Source organism: Mirounga leonina, unplaced genomic scaffold, assembly GCF_011800145.1.
Source record: "Mirounga leonina isolate KUSES-001 unplaced genomic scaffold, KU_Mleo_1.0 Mir_92, whole genome shotgun sequence".
NCBI lineage: Eukaryota > Metazoa > Chordata > Mammalia > Carnivora > Phocidae > Mirounga > Mirounga leonina.
The window spans coordinates 8856260-8875466 of NW_023270852.1; the positions used below are offsets into that span (position 1 = coordinate 8856260).

General features: G+C 40.1%; 1 protein-coding gene across 1 annotated transcript in view; it reads left to right on the forward strand.

The window, feature by feature from the left end:
• Nucleotides 1-15485, forward strand: part of RIC3 (RIC3 acetylcholine receptor chaperone) — a 58464-nt gene extending 42979 nt beyond the window's left edge. Inside the window, 2 exon segments of the mRNA XM_034995481.1 lie at nt 1554-1699; nt 13833-15485. Of these exon segments, the coding sequence (XP_034851372.1) occupies nt 1554-1699; nt 13833-14269 (583 nt within the window). The 3' untranslated portion in view covers nt 14270-15485.
• Nucleotides 15486-19207: the final 3722 nt, after the last annotated feature.

A 19207-nucleotide genomic window follows, 5' to 3' on the forward strand; every position in this document is an offset into this window, starting at 1 on the left:
CATGGTCTTGGACAGAAGACATGAATAGGCATTTTTTCTGTTTTTTGACTGGGTTATTTGTTTTTTGGGTGTTGAGTTTTATAAGTTCTTTCCATATTTTGGATTCTAGCAAATAGGCTTTTCTAGCTAAAAAGGTGCCCTAGCTGAGTCAGAAGCCCCCCACAAAGTGGGTTGTTGTAATAGTAAGAATTAGGAGTTCTATAGAGTAGATGAGCAGTTGTGACAAGTCAGGACTCCTGACTTGATAGGAAGACTAGAGCTGTAAGAGGCCTGCTACATGTAAGATTTAACTGAGTGTGGGACAGACAGGCTTCTTTAGTTCATTGCTTTGAGGCCCTTTAGTGTGGAAGAAGTGGAGCTCATGGTGCTTCTGTTTTCTTCCCACTGAGGTCTGTGGAAATGTTGCACCTTCATTTTCCTCACTTGACCATCTTAACATTGGAGGGAGGAACACTTTTTTCCCCTGCTCGTCATTAAGGCTGAAGTTTGTTAGACTAAGCATAAAAAGGAACACAGGCTGGAGACTGGCTGATTAGAAAAAATTGATAGCACCTCTGTGAGGCTATATTAAAGGTCATTTTTCCTTCATGAATTTATATTGCCTTCGAATGTTTTGGATTTTTAAGAGGAGAATAAGTAGTCTCTGTTAAATCCTGCCACTAGGTAAAACTGGTTCCAAACTAGTTTTCAGTCTTCTGAGTAGGACTTTGTCTGCCTATGAGTGTGATGCAATGCTTCCATCTCAAAGAAAATTGTCCTACTATTAATCTTGAGCCTCATCTTATTTTTGTACACATTTGCCCAGTGTTATCCAGCTAAATTGGGACTCAAACCCAGGTTTTCTAAAGTGGAACTTGAGCATTGTGCTTTAAGAATTGCATAGGATGCTATCAGAAGTCTGAAGACTTTAGTTGTAGTTCAAGTGATGGCATTAACTAGCAGTAGGAATAAATGTAGAATTTCCCCTCTGTGGGCCTCAGTTTCTCTGGTCTCGATGACTGATTTGTCAGAATGATCCAGCTCTGAAATTTTTGGATGTATCTTTATTTCTGCATAACTAGATGCAGCCTAGTGAAACCAGGGTTGGGCTAGTAGGATATTTTTCCCTAGTTGAGTCTAATGACTCAGCACATTTTCTTTTGATGACCTTGCTTTGGAGAAAAGTGGCTTATAGTAAATGGGTAATAAGAGTAACAGTGAAATTTCTTAGAGATTAGAGAATGAGGGCAGTGAGGTATACTGAAAGAACACTGAACTGAAAGCTGAAACATCTGGGGTCTGGTCCCCGTATTGGCCTTAATTCATTGTGGGACCTTGGGCAATCACTTGGTCTTTTCTAGGCCTTAGTTTCCGCATTTATAAAATCAATCAGAACATTGAACTAACATATCTAATTACTAGCAATGCATTTCCAGGACCAATTTCTAGAATATTTACCTGCTGCTGTTGGACTTCCTATTCTAGGATCCAGACAGATCATAGTGATGTCTATGTTCATTGCCCAGGAGTTCATTTACCATTAAATGCCTGGGTTGTCTGATATCTCTAAGCAGAGCATAGACTGTGACTTCTGACCAAGAAAAACAGTTGCTGCATCAGCTCCGAGAAATCACCAAGGTCATGAAAGAAGGAAAATTCACTGACAGGCCCACTCCAGAGAAAGAAGCTGAGGAGGCCCCTTACATGGAGGACTGGGAAGGTAAACAGTGTCTTGTCATTTCTTGGTTAGCTGTCAGCCCAGAAAAGAGATCTTAAAAATTTTTTAAAATATAATGTATATATAATAAAATTCACCAGTTGTAAGTGTCTGGTTAGATAAGTTTTGGCAAATGTGTAGAGTGGTATAATTATACCACAATCATGATCTAGGATGTTTCCGTCCTCTCAGAAAATTCCCTTCCCCTTTGGAGGGAATCCCTTCAACTGCCCTGACACAATGTAACCACTTTTTGTCCCTATAGTTTTCTATATAAATGGACCATATTGCACATGCTCTTTTGTTTCTGGCTTCTTTAATTTAGCATAATGCTTTTGAGAGTCATGTGTTGAATGTATCAGTATTTTTTTTTTTTTAATTGCTGAGTAGTATTCTGATACATGGATATACTGTTGTTTGTTTTTCTATTCACTAGTTTAGGAACATTTGGGTTGTCTCCAGCTTTGAGATCTTATGAATCAAGCTGCTATGAACTTACATACACATCTTTGTTTGAACATATATTTTTATTTCTTTTTGGTATATCCTAGGAATGAGATTTATTTCTGGGCTTTTATGTTAAGTGTATGTTCAACATTTTTAGAAACTGTCAACCTGTTTTCCAAAGTGGCTTTGCCATTTTGCCTTCTGCCAGTGATGTAGGAGTATTGTAGTTACTCCACATGCTTGGTAACACTTGATATTGTCAGCCTTTTTACTTTTAGCCATTCTAGTGAGTGTATAGTGGTATCTCAGTTGTGACTTTAATTTGCATGTCCCAGTGACTAATAATGATGAACATTTCTTAATGTATTTGCCATCTGTGTATCTTTAGTAAAGTGTCTGTTAACATTGTTTGCCAATTTTTTAATTGGGTTGATTTTGTTTTTATTGAGTTACAAGAGTTCTTTATATATTCTGGATATAGGTTTATTATCAGTTAGGTATTTTACAAATATTTTCTCCTAAACTGTGGCTTCCCCTTTTATTTTCTTAGTGGCATCGTTCAAAGAGCAGAAGTTTTTATTTTGATGAAGTTCAGTTTATCATTTTTCTTTTATGATCTTTACCTAACTCAAGGTTTGCCTGACTCTTATGTTTTCTTCTTCTAGAAGTGTTATAGTTTTAGCTTACATTTAGGCTTTTATAAGCCATTTTGAGCTAGTTTTTATATATGGTGTGAGGCATTAGGACTGAGGTTAATTTTTTTCCATGTTGATATCCAATTATTCCCACTTATTTTGGAACATTTAATTACTCTGGCACGTTGGTTGAAAATCAGTTGACCGTGTATGTATGGGTCTATTCTGGATCCTCTCTTTTTAAAAATTTTTTATTCAAGTATAATTAACATACAGTATTATTAGTTGCAGGTGTACAGTATAATGATTCAACAATTCTATACATTACTCAGTGCTCATCATGATAAGTGATGACTCTTAATTCCCTTTACCTGTTTCATCCATCCCCCACCCACCTTTCTGGCAACCACCAATTTGTTCTCCATATTTAAGAGTCTGGGTTGGTTTGTTTGTTTTTTTTAAGTTTATTATTTGAGGGACAGAGAAAGAGAGCAGGGGAGGGTAGAGGGATAGGGAGAAGCAGACTCCCCACTGAGCAAGGAGCCCGATGTGGGACTTGATCCCAGAACCCCAAGATCATGACCTGAGCCAAAGGCAGACGCTTAACCAGGTGAGCCACGCAGGTGCCCCTGTTTCTCTTTTTTCTTTGTTTTGTTTCTTAAATTTCACATATAAGTGAAATCATGTCTATATTATACCAATATCACAATGTCTTTATCACTGTGTCTATATATTAAGTCTTGAAATCAGGTAGCGCAAATTCAACTTGTTTTTTTCCCTTTTATTTCAAAATTATTTTGGTTATTCTAGGCCCTTCATAGTCTCACATAAATGTAGAATCAGTATGTCAGTATCTATGAAAAAGCCCAGTGGGATTCTGATTGGCATCATATTGAACCTTTAGATCAATTTGGAAGAATTAACATCATAGCAATATTGAATCTTCCAGTACATGAACATTTTATATCTCATCATTTATTAGATCTTTAATTTTTCAGCAGAGTTTATAGTTTTCAGTATATAGGTCTTGTACATGTTTTAAAAACTTATGCTTAAATATTTCATATTTTTGAAGATAATGTGTTTATTTTAAAATTTCGAATTGCTTGTTACTATATAGAAATACAATTGATTTTTGTATTCTGACCTCATTTCCTATCACCTTTCTAAACACACTTAGTTCTAGTAGATTTTTTTCTTTAGATTTCTTAGGATTAAATTTCGTAGAATTTTCTACATAGAGAATCAAACTGAATAGACCGTTTTACTTCTAACTTTCCAATCTATATGTCTTTTATTTTTCTTGCCTTATTGCATTGGTCAGAAACTCTGGCACAATACTGAATAGAAGTGGTGAGGGCAAGCATCCTTGCTTTCCTGATATTAGAGGGAAGTACTCACATGTTCTCCATTAGTGTGATATGAGCTGTTGGTTTTTCATGGATGCTCTTTTTGAGGTTGAGGAAGCTTCCTCCTAGTGTTACTTTGCTGAGAGGTTTTTCTTGTTTTGTTTTTAAAGATTTTATTTATTTGGGAGAGAGAGAACATGAGTAGGGTGAGGGGCAGAGGGAGAAGCAGACTCCCCGCTGAGCAGGGAGCCCGATGTGGGGCTCAGCTGGGACTCTGGGATCATGACCTAAGCTGAAGGCAGGCGCTTAACAGACAGAGCCACCCAGGTACCCCTGCTGAAAGTTTAATCACAAATGGATATTTAATTTTGGGGAATGCCTTTTGTTAACTGAGATCATATTTTTGCTTTCATCTGTTAATCCAGTGAATTACATTGATTTTTTTAAAAATTTTTTTAATATTTAAACAACTTCACATTCCTGGGATAAACTACTTTGTTATGATGTTCTTCTATATGGCTAGGATCAATTTGCTAAGGACTTTTTATTTTTGTGTTTATGAGGGATATTGGTTTGTGCTTTGCTTTCTTGTCATCTTTTTGGTTTTGATTTCATGGTAATGCATTGCATTGTGTTTCTTACATTTTCTGGAAGACTTTGTATAGAATTGCTATCTTTTTCTTAAACACGGAATTTTCCAGTGATACCATCAGGGCCTAGAGTTTTCTTATTGGTAAGAGTTTATTAACTACAAATTGAATTTCTTTAACAGATACAGTGCTATTCAGATTATTTCTTCTTTTTTTTTTTTTTTAAAGATTTTATTTATTTATTTGAGAGAGAGAGAATGAGAGAGAGCACATGAGAAGGGGGGAAGGTCAGAGGGAGAAGCAGACTCCCTGCCGAGCAGGGAGCCCGATGCGGGACTCGATCCAGGGACTCCAGGATCATGACCTGAGCCGAAGGCAGTCGCTTAACCAACTGAGCCACCCAGGAGCCCCAGATTATTTCTTCTTGAATGAGCTTTGATAGCTTGTTTCTTTCAAGGAATTTATGTATTTCATCTAAATGGTCAAATTTATTAGTATAAAGTTGTTTATATTCATTTAATGTATGTAATGTATAGGGATGTTCTCTCTTCTGTTTTTTTTTTTTTTTTAAACATTTTTTCATTTATTTATTTGAGAGAGCGAGAATGAGAGAGAGCACATGAGAGGGGGGAGGGTCAGAGGGAGAAGCAGACTCCCTGCCGAGCAGGGAGCCCAATGCGGGACTCGATCCAGGGACTCCAGGATCATGACCTGAGCCGAAGGCAGTCGCTTAACCAACTGAGCCACCCAGGCGCCCTCTCTTCTGTTTCTGATACTTGTAATTTGTTCTTTCTCTAAATTTTTTCCTGATCAGACTGGCCGGAAATTTATATCTTTTCAAAGAACTGTATTTTGGTTTCTGTTTCCTATTTCCTTGATTTCTGTTCTGTTTCCTTCCTTCTGTTTACTTTTGGCTTAATTTGCAGTTTCTTTTTCCAGTTTCTCAAGGTGGCAGCCTTGATCTTTGATTTCCCCTCCCCCCAACCACTTTGGCCATTATTTTATTAATGTTATCTCTTTCTCTTTCTCTTTCTCTTTCTGTCTTCCTCCTCACCACTTCTGATTCTCCAGTTGCACATTTGTTAGACCTTTGAAATTGCCCTATAGGTTGTACATAGACTGTTCTTTTATTCATGCTAAATTTTGGATAATTTTTCTCACTGTGCCTTCTAAGTTAATCTTTTCTTTAGTAGTATATGATCTGTTCCTAGTCTCATTTAATGTATTTTTTTTTAAAGATTTTATTTATTTATTTGACAGAGAGAGACAGTGAGAAAGGGAACACAAGCAGGGGGAGTGGGAGAGGGAGAAGCAGGCTTCCTGCTGAGCAGGGAGCCCGATGCAGGGCTCGATCCCAGGACCCCGGGATCATGACCTGAGCCGAAGGCAGATGCTTAACGACTGAGCCACCCAGGCGCCCCTCATTTAATGTATTTTTAATTCAGATATTGTATTGTCATTTCTAGAAGTTCTATTTGGGTCTTTTTTAAGTCTTTCATTTCTTAAATATTTCATTTCTCATATTCTTATACCTTCTTTAAAATATGAGGCATATTTGTACTAGCTTCTTTAACAGTCTTAGCTGCTGATCTTATCTTCTGGGTCTATTTCTAGTGATTAATTTTTCTTCTTGCTGTGGGCCCTAATTTCATGCCCTTTTTACATGCCTGGTAAATTTTGACTGGATGATGGATATTACAAATTTTATATTATTGGATTCTGGATTTTTGTTTTAGTACTTTAAATAGTTGCTGGACTTCTTATTAACACACAGTGAAGTTACCAGAAATAAGTTGGATTCCTTTAAGGCTTGTTTTTAAGATTTGTGAGAATGGGTCCAGAGCAGCCTTTACTCTGGCTAATTTAGCCCCACTAGTAAGGCAGTACCCTTCTTAGGATTCTGTCTGATGCTCTGCAATGTTTTTCTACTCTGGCTGGCAGGAACATGAACTATTCCCAGCAATGTATGAGTGCCAAGAATTTTTAGGCCTAATGCTTTCAGTAGTTCTTTTCCTGGCCTTGGGTAGTTCTTCCACATATATGCACAGATCAGAACTCAGCTAAAAACATGAAGAGTTCTCTGAAGATCCCTGAAACTCTTTTTCTACAAAGCTTCTTTCTAGTATTCTTCCCTGGCCTTCCTAAATTCTAGTCTGTCTTCCCAACTTAGTGGGACCACTGGACTCTGTTTCCCTTTTCTCAGGGATCATGCTATACTGCCTATTAATGTTTGAAAATTGGTGCTGCCTATATTTCATTTGGTTTTCTAGTTGTTTAAAGAAAGGGGTCCCGGGCGCCTGGGTGGCTCAGTTGGTTAAGCGACTGCCTTCAGCTCAGGTCATGATCCTGGAGTCCCTGGATCGAGTCCCGCATCGGGCTCCCTGCTCGGTGGGGAGTCTGCTTCTCCCTCTGACCCTCCCCCCTCTCATGTGCTCTCTCTCTCTGTCTCAGATAAATAAATAAAATCTTTAAAAAAAATAAAATTAAAAAAATAAAGGGGTCCCCATGTTTCCATCATTGCTTGAGCAGAAGTAAGAGCCTGCACATTTAACAGTGAAATAATTCCAGATAAGTAGTTAGGGATGGAGAAGAGAAACCTTTAAAAGAGTAGAAAAAATTGTTGCAAATATGTACTGGCTCTTTAGCAGGAAAGGATTTCTTGAGTATAAAAGCAATGCAAGACCCATTCATAATAAAAACTCTGAGAAAAATAGGAATAGAGGGGAATTTCATCAATTTGATAAAGAGAATCTACAGAAACCTACAGCTAACATAAATAGTCAAAGGCAAGGGTGACTACTCTTATTCAGCATAATACTAAATATTATAGGTAGTGCAGTAAGGCAAGTAAAGGAAATAAAAGGCCTACAGATTAAAAAGGAAGAAAGAAAACTGCTCCTCTTAGCAGATTACATGATTGCCTATGTAGAAAGCCCCAACTCCCAGAGTTGGGGCACCTGGGTGGCTCAGTCAGTTAAGTGTCCAGCTCTTGATCTCAGCGCAGGTCTTGATCTCAGGGTCATGAATTCAAGCGCTATGTTGGGCTCCACGCTGGGCCTGGAGCCTACTTAACAACAGCAGCACTCCCAGAGTGTGTTCAGCAAGGTTGTAAGATACAAGATAAACAGACAAAAATCATTATATTTCTACATATTAGCAATGAACATGTTGATAGCAATTTTAAATTTGGTATCAAAATTTTTACCAAAAAATGAAAGACTTAGGTGTAAATCTAGCAAAACATGTACAGGGCTTATGTGCTGAAAACTATACAACACTGATGAAAGAAATCAAAGGTGTAAATAAAGGGGGAGATCTATCATGTTTTTTGGAAAACTCAACATAATACAAATATCCATTCCCACATTGACAAATGCGTTAATGCAACCCCTATCAAAATCTCAGCAAGATTTTTTGTAGATACAGACAAGATTATTCTAAAATATATATGGAGGGGCAGAGAAAATAGAATAATTAAAAAATTTTATAAAAGCAGGAGGAATTAGTTTACTTGATTCCAAGACTTACTATATAGCTAACAATCAAAACTGTGTGATATTGGTATAGGAATAGACCGATAGATCAAAGGAATAAAACCGAGAACCCAAAACCACACAAACATGTACAACTGATTCTTGACAAAGATACAAAAGCAGTTTTGATAGCCTTTTTAACAAGTGGTGCTCTAGCAATCGGATATCTATAGCAAAAAATAATAAGCCTCGAACTAAGTTCTACATATTACACAAAAATTAACTAAAAATAGATCATGAACATAAATGGTAAAACTATAAACTTTTTTTTAAAGATTTTATTTATTTATTTGACAGAGACAGACAGCGAGAGAGGGAACACAAGCAGGGGGAGTGGGAGAGGGAGAAGCAGGCTTCCCGCCGAGCAGGGAGCCTGATGCGGGGCTTGATCCCAGGACCCTGGGACCATGACCTGAGCTGAAGGCAGCCACTTAACGACTGAGCCACCCAGGTGCCCAGCTATAAACCTTTTTTGAAAAATATATAGAAAATCTTGGGGATCTGGGGTTAAAGAGTTCTTAAACTTGACATCATAAACACAATTCATAAAAGGAAAAATTGATAGATTGGAGGTCATCAAAATCTAAAACTTTTGCTCTGCAAAAACCCTGTTAAGATAATGAAAAGACAAGCTACACAGTGGGAGAAAATATTTGCAAATCATCTATCCAACAAAGGACTTATATCTAGAGTATATAAGAACTCTCGGGATGCCTGGGTGGCTCAGTGTCGGTGAGGCATCTGCCTTCGGCTTGGGTCATGATCCCAGGGTCCTGGGATTGAGCCCCTGAGTCAGGGCTCCCCGCTCAGCGGGGAGTCTGATTCTCCCTCTCCTTCTGCCCATCCCCTCTCCCCCCGCTCATGCTTGCTCTCACTCAAATAAAATCTTTAAAAAAAAAAAAAACACTCAAAACTCAACAGTAAAAAACAATCCAGTTAGGAAATGCGCAAAAGATATGAACAGACTTTCACCAAAGAAGCCATACAGATGGCAAATAAGCACACAAAAAGATGTTAAACATCATTAGCCACTAGGGAAATACAGATTAAAATCACAATGAAATAACCACTACACATCTATCAGAATGGCTAAAATAAAAAACAGTAACAACACCAAATGCTGGCAAGGATATGGAGAAACTAGATCCCACTCATACATTGGTGGTGGGGATGTACACTTAATCTGCAAAACATTTTGGCAGTTTCATAAATCTTCAACTATTCTACAACCTGGCAGTTGCACTCCTGGGCATGTATCACAGAACTTAAGACTTAAATTCACATAAAACTTATACATGAATATTTATGGCAGCTTTATTTGTAGTCACCCCAAACTGCAAACAACCCAAACATCCTTCAACAGGTAAATGGTTACAAAACTGTGGTACAATGATACTTCGGTATACTACTCAGCAATAAAAAGAAATTGATACATGCAACAACCTGGATGAATTTCCAGATAATTATACTGAGTGAAAAAGTCTAATTCCAGAAGATTCCATACTGTGCAATTATATAACTTTCTTGAAATGGTAAAATTATAGAAATGGAAAACAGACTAGTAGTTGTCAGAGGTTAAGGAGGAAATAGAGGCAGGAGGGAATAGGTGTGGCAAATAAAGGGCATAAGGGATCCTTGTGATGATAGAAATGTTCTGTATATTGACTCTATCAATAATAATATCCTGGTTGTGTACTGTCATATAGTTTAGCAAGATATTACCATTGGGAGAAACTGGGTAAAGGGTACATGGGATTTCTGGGTTTTTTGTTTGTTTGTTTTTTTACAACAACATGTGAATCTGCAATATATTTTTTGACACAGAGAGAGAAATCACAAGTAGGCAAAGTGGTAGGGAGGGGGAGAGGAGGCTTCCTGCTGAGCAGAGAGCCCAATGCGGGGCTTGATCCCAGGACTCTGGGATCATGACCTGAGCTGAAGGCAGACACTTAACTGACTGAGCCACCCGGGCACCCCTGCAATTAAATTTTTTTTAAAGCAATGAAGAAAATTGTAAGGGAAAGGATAATGTAGCCTGAATATGTAAAACCTTTACTTAGATTAGAGAATACCACACAATTTAAAGCCAACACTAAACTAGAAAAAGTATTTGTGACAAATGACTGAAAGAAGTTGATACCTTTAATATATAAAGTGTTCTATAATTTATAAAACTGATATCCCCGTGTAAGCAGTACACAGAAGAAAAAATGCACCTTGCTACAAAACATTAGAAAGTATTTCAATCTTTCTAGTAATCAAAGAAATGAAAATTGGCATTTTCTCCTCTAAATTGCAAATCTTTTTATATAACCTTGTTATATAAGGTTAAATATTTATCACATTTATTTTCTGTCTTCCTCTTAGGTGGTGGTGAAATTATATAGAATTTTAGCTCCAAGCAATATTAACTTTCAAATATATTAGCCTATTTTAAGTATTTCAACAATGGCACTAAATTTCTAACCGTTTACATTGATAATTCTTATTGATACATTGTTTACCGATTTCTCGTATACAGTATATTCTTAGATTTAAAAAATTTTTTTGTATTTGTCAGAATTATTATTTTTTTTAAAGATTTTATTTATTTATTTGAGAGAGAGAATGAGATAGAGCACATGAGAGGGGGGAGGGTCAGAGGGAGAAGCAGACCCCCTGCCGAGCAAGGAGCCCGATGCGGGACTCGATCCCGGGACTCCAGGATCATGACCTGAGCCGAAGGCAGTCGCTTAACCAACTGAGCCACCCAGGCGCCCTGTATTTGTCAGAATTCTTAAGTACCTCCACCCCCTACCCACTCACCCCCTTATAGATTGGTGTATTTTCTGAGTACTTGGATATCTACACATACCATTTTTCACCTTTATACAAATAATTATTTGATCATGCCATTTTTCTTTGTCTGAAAACTTTGCTGTATTAGCTTTCATTTGATGTTGAAAATGAGAAATCATTTGATGTTGAAAATGAGAAATCTTATCACAGTCTGATTCTTTTTCTCAATAGGCAGACTGTTTTTAGTTTTCTGGCTGGAAACGTATAATCTTTTAATACTTAAACATTTGAATTTGGGCAGGTTCATTGGCATATATCTGAGTGTGTGAGTATGTGAATTTTTCATAGTATTTTTGCCTAGCATTTAGTGACTCTTCCATCTGAAGACTTGAGTCTTTCTTCAGCTAAATGATATTTTCTTTTATAACCTTTTTTTTTGGTTATTGCTTCCATTTAACCTACTCTGCCCTCATTCTGGAATTCCAATAATTTGGAGATTGGATGTCCTGGATCAGTTTTCAATGCAGCCTATATTTTTTTTTCCTCACAATTTCCATTTCTTTATCATTTTTACCTTTGTCATAGAAGAATTTCTATACTTCGACTTCTAATATACTCATTTGGCTTTTAGCCCTGTCCGTTTTAATCTATATTCTCCCTTTCTCAAGTTTAAATATTTTCTATTTCTAAAAGCTCTTATTTCCTGTTTGCTCCCCTTTTTATATTGAAGTCTGGTTGGTTTTATCAGTGCAGTAGTATTTTGAATATTACTGGGAGTATCGGTTACAAGTTGATATTAACTCTTGTTTGCACCATTGACTGTTGTTTTTTTTGTTTTTTTTTTAGGGGCTGTTACATAGTTTGCTTAGTTTGGTTCCCCTGCTGACTTCCTCATAGGATCAATGAGTTTTATAGCTTGCTTATATTTTTAATGAAATTCTTGAATAACCAGCGATGTTGGCTAATAGTGGGCTACCTCAGCAGCCCGTTTGTGAGTCTCTATTTGGTTTTCCTTAGCAGGCCTTCCCCTCTTAAACCAAAGCAGATAGCCATGGAACTCCAAAGGTAAGCTTTGTCCTTGGTGTGGAGAAGGCAGGAACATGCCAGAAAATGGACTTAAGTATTCAGTGGCTGGGAGCTGATTAGCAAGTATGCTTCTCCAGCCCGTGCCCTTGACCAGGGAGGCTGTGAGGGCCTTGGGTGGCTAGGCTGTTTGACCTCGCATTCCATCCACAGTGAGTTAAGCCAGCGGACTGACACTGCTTCACATGCCACTGGCAGTGATGACGAAGATGTGATCAGAGGGACAAGTTTTTATGTCACCGGTAGGACGGAAAATATACATTCTTCTGGAAAGCCATTTGGTGGAGTGTAAAAACAGGCTTGGAAAATGTCTGATCCCTTTAGTTCTCACATTTCTAGCAGGCTATCTTAAAGAAATAGGGAAGTGGACGTAGACTTCTATTCAGAGATCCTAACTGCCAAGTTACTTATAATAGGGGGAAATTGGAAAGAACCTACATGTCTTACAGAAGAGGCTCGGCCAGTCGTGTCCGTTATGTAGCTGTATGATGGGATGTTTTGCAGCTCACGATAGAATGCTGAATGAAAAAAATCAGAATATTACATTTTACACACAGTATGTTTATACATGATAAAAAGGCCAGAAGTAACACAACAGATTATTATCAGTGGTAGGATTCTGGGTGACTTGTGTTTTTTTTTAAAGTTGTCTGTGTTTTTAAAAATTTTCTGTAGTGAGTTTGTATGACTTTTATAATCAGAAAAAAAAAACAGTAAATGTTGTTAAAATAGGTCTCTCCACACTCTACACTGCATCAAAAAAGACCCCTGCTTTTCAGAATCTGCAGGCAAAAAGTGGTTTGCATTAGGGTTGAATTTGTCAGTTATCATAATGTGCAAATGGATTTTGGATTCGCCGGCTTCTCGCATCGTGTAGGACGCACGGCTGACGCGCCCGCGCCGGCGTATGAGCTTGGGTGAGGCCCATCTGCTGTTCCAGCACAGCTTGGCGGACACAGATTTATTTCAGTTCATTCTTTAATTTGGCAGCATTTCTTCTTTTCTCATTATCATAGCTGGGATTCAGTACCAGTATTACTCATTTTGTTTACTGGTTTGTTGTTGTCTTTTGTTCCATTTTGTGGAGACGAAGAAGCCAACAATGGGAATTCTGTCTTGTGAAAACACAGTGCTTGTCCTTTGGGATCTTGGGCATGTCTTGCTGAAGGGGCTCTCTCTTTCTGACACTCGCAAGCCGTTTCAGTTGTTTCGATTAGTCGAAGCCTTCGTGGTGGTGGTTTTTTGTTTTTTTTTTCCCCCAAAGAGCTTAGTCTTCCTTTTCTCCCCCTTCCCACCCCCCCACCGCAGGAAGATTTGGAAATGGATCCAAATAGAAATTATAAACATTAGCCTTGAGCTATGCTCTCTCCATCTGGTGTTTGGTACTTTTTTTTTTTTTTAACTGAAGGCTCACATTGTTTAATCTTAGTCATTGCAGAAGCTGGGGGAGGGGGGCGAGACTTCTACTCTGCCCTAACCACCCTGCACTTGAGAAGGGATTTTCTTCTGAGTTGGTTTGTATTTCAAAAAACACTGGGATAGTCCGCCAGATCGCTAAGAATTTACTCAAGTAAAACTTTAGAACTGTTAGAGTCATCTTAGAGATTTTTTGAATGGATTTGTTGGGATAGGATGGCTGCCGCCTGAGAAGCCTCTTTGAGCCTGATACTTTCTGTTGAAGAGACATTCCTTGTAAGACTTTGTGCTACTTTTTTCTCTAGGTTACCCTGAAGAGACTTACCCAATTTATGACCTTTCAGATTGCATCAAGCGTAGGCAAGAAACAATCCTGGTGGATTACCCTGACCCCAAGGAGCCCTCTGCTGAAGAACTAGCTGAAAGAATGGGAGTGCTGGAAGGTGAAGAATCAGATCATTTGGGTTGGGAAATGCCCACTGACCCTGGAGCCGGGGAAGAGAATTCTGTTACCTCATGTGACGCACAGCCACAAACCTGTTCCTGCTGTTTTCATGAAGAAGAGGATCCTGCGGTCTTGGCAGAGAATGCTGGATTCGGTGCAGACACTTACACTGAGCAAGAGGAAACCACCAAAGAAGTATGGCCCCAAGACTTCAGAGATGAAGGCCTGGGCATCAGCCCTGATAAAGTATATACAGGTGGCACATTGAGGAAGCGGAACCCCCAGGTTCTGCTTTAGTTGGTTTGGAGAAGTATCCATTACTCTAGCTCCAAGGTGACCTTTCTCTCCTCTCTGATTTCATCCTTGGCCCTGTGCCCTGAATTTCATTCTGTATTTAAATATCCTAGCTAATCAGGCCACTACCATGGATATCGTGTATCCTTCCTGGTGCTCACACACCTGTCACCTTGTAAAACACCATAGCAATTAGTATGAACACAATACAGCTTCACTCTTTCTCTTCATGCCTTTCTTCCACCAGAGAGTTGATCCACTGAGGAATTATGTTTGATCTGTTGGGCACTCAGGGGCAGAGGTCTGACTTCGTGCTAGGAGGAGCAGCTGGTTTACCTGTGACCAAACATTAGTTTACACGTGATGAGGACTTAAGGCTGCAAAAGTGAAGATTATAGAGTCCAGGATGCCTTACTCTGTGGGCCTTGCGCAGGTTAGCGGTCCCCTGGGTTCAAGAAGAGAACATTTTGTTAGTGGGTATGATGGGGCCAGAGCAGGGTAAGACTCTGCTGTGTGAACTGAAGAAGCCCCTTCCTCCCAGTGAGGGCCTTTTGGGGAGCACTGCTGCTGCCTCAGATACCCGCTTTTCTCCAGAGTAGCAGAAGGCTCCCAGCGACCTGTGAATGAGCCCAGAGACGAGTTGGGGGACTGTTACTCTGGTTTTGCTGGGTCTCTATAGCTTCCTTTATGCCTGTTCTGTTTCACAGAACTGCCAGCCCAGAAGCACCATTGTACCTCTGGCCTTCAGTGGCCAGAGGAAGCTTTAAATAGAGATTTTAATCCTTGCCCTGCAAAGCCAAGGTTGGAGGCTGGGTGGTGGACCTCCACGAGACGGTCAGAGAGCGAGGAGTAGGGAGAGAATCTATGTACTTAAGGACAGCTATTTCTAATTGTTGTGCCCTCTGGGAAATTTGTTCTTACCACCACATGAATTGAAACAGAAATGAGGAGGACTGAACCTATAGACAAAGTGCCAGCCCGAAAGGAAAGTTGCAGTGTGTCTGTTGCAGAGAACCTATAGCAGTGCCCAGGGAAAGAGACTATTCTATATTCAGGTATCTGGGTCTTTTGAGAAAGCTGGGAAGGGGAGGAGGTTGGTCAAACTCCTCCCAGTCTTAACCTCACTAAAGGCCTAATTTCTAAGGGTGCCACCTTTTTTTTTTTTAAGATTTTATTTGAGACACAGCAAGAGCAGGAACACAAGCCCGGGGAGTGGGAGAGGGAGAAGCAGGCTCCCTGCTGAGCAGAGAGCCCGACGTGGGGCTAGGATCCCAGGACCCTGGGATCATGACCTGAGCCGAAGGCAGATGCTGAACGACTGAGCCACCCAGGCGCCCCTGTCATCTGTCTTCTTGAGATAAGATGGCACCCATGTATCCTGTCTAGGAAGGATGAGTGAATTCAGTTTACATGTAAGACCTGAGAGTTTAAAGAAGACACATTCCCAGGAACATTCCTCGTCATGAAATGTGGAAGACTTGAAAACTAAGAAATGATGTAAAGGTCGTTAGGGCTTTTGGAGTTCCATTGTTCCTGGTCGACTAAAATGCCAGGAAAATAGCTAAAATCAAACATATAGGCATATAGACTGCTGTCAGAAGGTTATAGGATCATATTTAGATAACATGTCAGCTAATAGTAGGCATTTCTTAAATTAATGAAATTAACGTTTCTTGTTACAGAAAAGTCATTGAAGACTAAGTCTGTAGGAAAAGTATATTGTATCCATCTGTGTGTGGAACCTTTGATTCACTTTAGAGAGTATAGTTTTAAAATGTACTAGAAGTGATCTAGATGTAATGCTCAAGGTAAAAAAAGAATGTAGGTGCTCTTTACTGTTTTGATAAATCATTTTCCCTGTCATTTCCTTTTTTTCACTGCAAGGGGTTGATTTATAAGGAGTCCTGGGTCCCTGGTTCCTTCTTTTTTGCCTTAGTATATATGGTTCCCTTATTAGAGATGTGTGTTTCTTTCTAGCTTATTCATTCATTTATTCATTTAGCAGACACTGCCCACAGCTGGGCAGTAGGAACAGAGCCTCAATTCCTACCTTTAAGAAACAAAAAAGCTTAGTGTGGGAGCCTTGTCCAATTTTTTTTAAATGAACTGTAAAAGGGCTCAAGATTGTGAATTCTGCAGGCAGAGAAATATTGGTCATGATTCCATCCCGGCCTATTCTATCTGTACTCTTGTTGGCTCCTTACCCCTCCTGAGCCTTGGCTTTCTCCTGACACAGGGGAGTCGAAGTCCAGCTCTCCCAGGGTGGGTAGGAGGATTAAATGTGAATCATCAGTGCATCTAAAACAGCACTGGCCCTCCCATCTCCTCCATGCTAACCACCCACTAGATGGTAGCTAATTTACTTTTATTGTACAAGGTTTTACGCTGTAATTGAGATGTGGACCCAAATCTGCAGGAACACAAAGATCATTTTTGCCAAAGTACTTCCAAGAAGCTTTACTGGGGAGTTGGATCTTCAGGCATGCTAAGAACTTCTCCAGGTGGCCAAGGAAAAGAACGGTCATTCTTGGCAGAAAGAGCAGTGTTGGACAAAACAGAGACAAGTGTGGAAGTATGTGGATGTTCAGGTATTTTTATGAGGCCGGTATGTAAGATGTCCTATAACCAACTATTTTGAATGTTAATCTTTGGGGGAAATTGGCTTATGGAACTATCTCCTGCCAGGAGTACTAAGAGCTCATGATGGTTCCCACTGCCCTCACTCTTGGTTGGCTTATACAGTTGGGATATATTAACATTTATATTTCAGAAATATTTATGTGTTTGGTCATTTAGATTAGTGCCTTTGTGGATTTTTCCGAATTATTTTATCCTTCAGGATGACAATTATGTGTATATACAACCCAGGATGACCAAAATCAGAGGACTAGTTTTTGTCATGTGTACTTTTTCCTTATGGTCTTCACTTCTCGGAACTGGTCTGGGCTGTGAACTTGATCAGCCCCCAGGTGCTAGGTCCTCAGTGACCTTTGAGCACTGTGGCACAGAGCCTGAAGTCCTAGCTCTGGGGATGGATAAATGGCCTAGGAAACAAGGGCATCACCTGGGACTGAGCTTGGTTAAGTTAGGAGGGCGAGCCAGTCAGGAGAGCCTCTTTCCTAGTCCTAATAGGAGCACAAGGAAAGCACTTTGTGAGCTCCAGGACTAGCGGTGCACGTGCTCTAAAAAACTAGGCCCAGGGAGGAAGGCATGTTGAAGAATGGAGGCATACTGGACCTTTAGAAGAGATGGCCTATGAGAGCCACTCTCTCTGTACCTTCTATGGCTTGGGTGATCAGATAACTCATGGTCCAAACTAAGGCTCCTTGAGAGAAAGAGAAAAGGGAGCTTTAATTAGAATGATGCCAGGACAATAGGTATAAACCGGGACTGCCATGGACCTATGGTCACCCTGTCCTTGGCTGTTTGTCTTTCACCTGACCGCTAAACAACAAAAACCTCTGGTCAGAACCTGCATCTGCGGTTTCCCACAGAGGCAGAGCCAAGGAGCTGGGCCGTGGTTTTGGCAGGATCTTGGCCACATAAAAACTCCAAATCTAGGGTAAAAAACTAAAACCAGCTCTCCTTACTTTTGTCCTAAGAACCAGGCCCCTAGGGGCATACTGAGGAACTAAGCTGCCCATGCTTGCAGAGGACTACTCTAACCGAAGTCTCTTCTATCCAGCCCTTCCCAGCCTGGGTGTGGTTCTGCCCAGCCTTAAATCTGACGAGCTCAGCCACAGGAAGGACAGCGTCAGCCCACACAGTAGTATTTCCAAACAAGCCGTGAGCCCTTCCTACCCACCCCCACCCCCAGGCTCTTAGGACAGACGGAACAAATACACTGTAGGTAAGAAATGTTTTCTCCCCTTTTATAGAAAAAAAAAAAAGTGCACAGCAGTATTTAAACAGTTCAAGTTTAATTTGTTGCTATATGGTCTGTCCTTAGACAAACACTAAGTTCTACAACATATATAACGTCAACATGGGAAAATACCAACTTTTTCATTGCACATACCAGTAAATAAATACATTTGCTCAAGAATAGCAAAGAGTTTATTCAAAAAGTCACTTAATAAAAGCACAGTTTTGCAAGTTTGTCTAAAACTCCAGATAATTTGGAACAAAAATAAAATGACCACTCCAGAATAGGAAAAGACAATCTTGTGCAAATGGACATACATATTCTAGGCATTAGGAAAACTGGCTAAATGGCTAATCCCAGCAAGAGAAGTGTCCCCCCATCCTGACCAAGTCCCCTTTGAAACTCTGCAGGATTAAAGAGGCCAGAGTCAGGCTTCCCTTTCTAAGCCACTCAAAATTACACTCTAGGAAACTCTGGATCTTGGCCTAATCTGCAGCTCTGCCTGGACCCTGATGGGGGAAGGGAGAGGGGCAGTAGAACAGGAGAGAGGAATGGGTGTGACAGGTTTCTGAGGAAAGAAAAAAGGCACAGTGATGAGCCAGAAAAGGTAGTGATGAAAGCAAAGATCAATTTTTCATTCACCCTAATTCTTACTGCAGCTGTGTAGATGAGAAAACGACCTAGGAAGATCATGTGGTTTGCTCAGAATCACATAGCTCTAGAAGACCACCGTGCCTCGCAACGTGGTCAGAAAATTAAATCCGCACGCTTCTGCTATGCCTCCCCACCCCCCCATATCCTGAGATGGCAAGATTGCAAACTGGAGGTACAGAAAGGGACCCAGCACAAACAGGAGCCCTTCCCCTGGTCTGTTCCTGGGGGCCGCTACCATTCAGTGCTGGGCCCCACAACACAGCAGACTCCTTCAGCTCTGGAAAAGTGTGCTCAGAGGTCACAGGTACAGCTCAGCTGGGGCAAAGAATGCTGGAGGGGCGGCCAGTGTTGCCACAGTGAGGGACCACCAGGGACTCCAGCCAGGAGAGGGTTTGTGCTTGCGTCACAGAGCCACGGGCCGC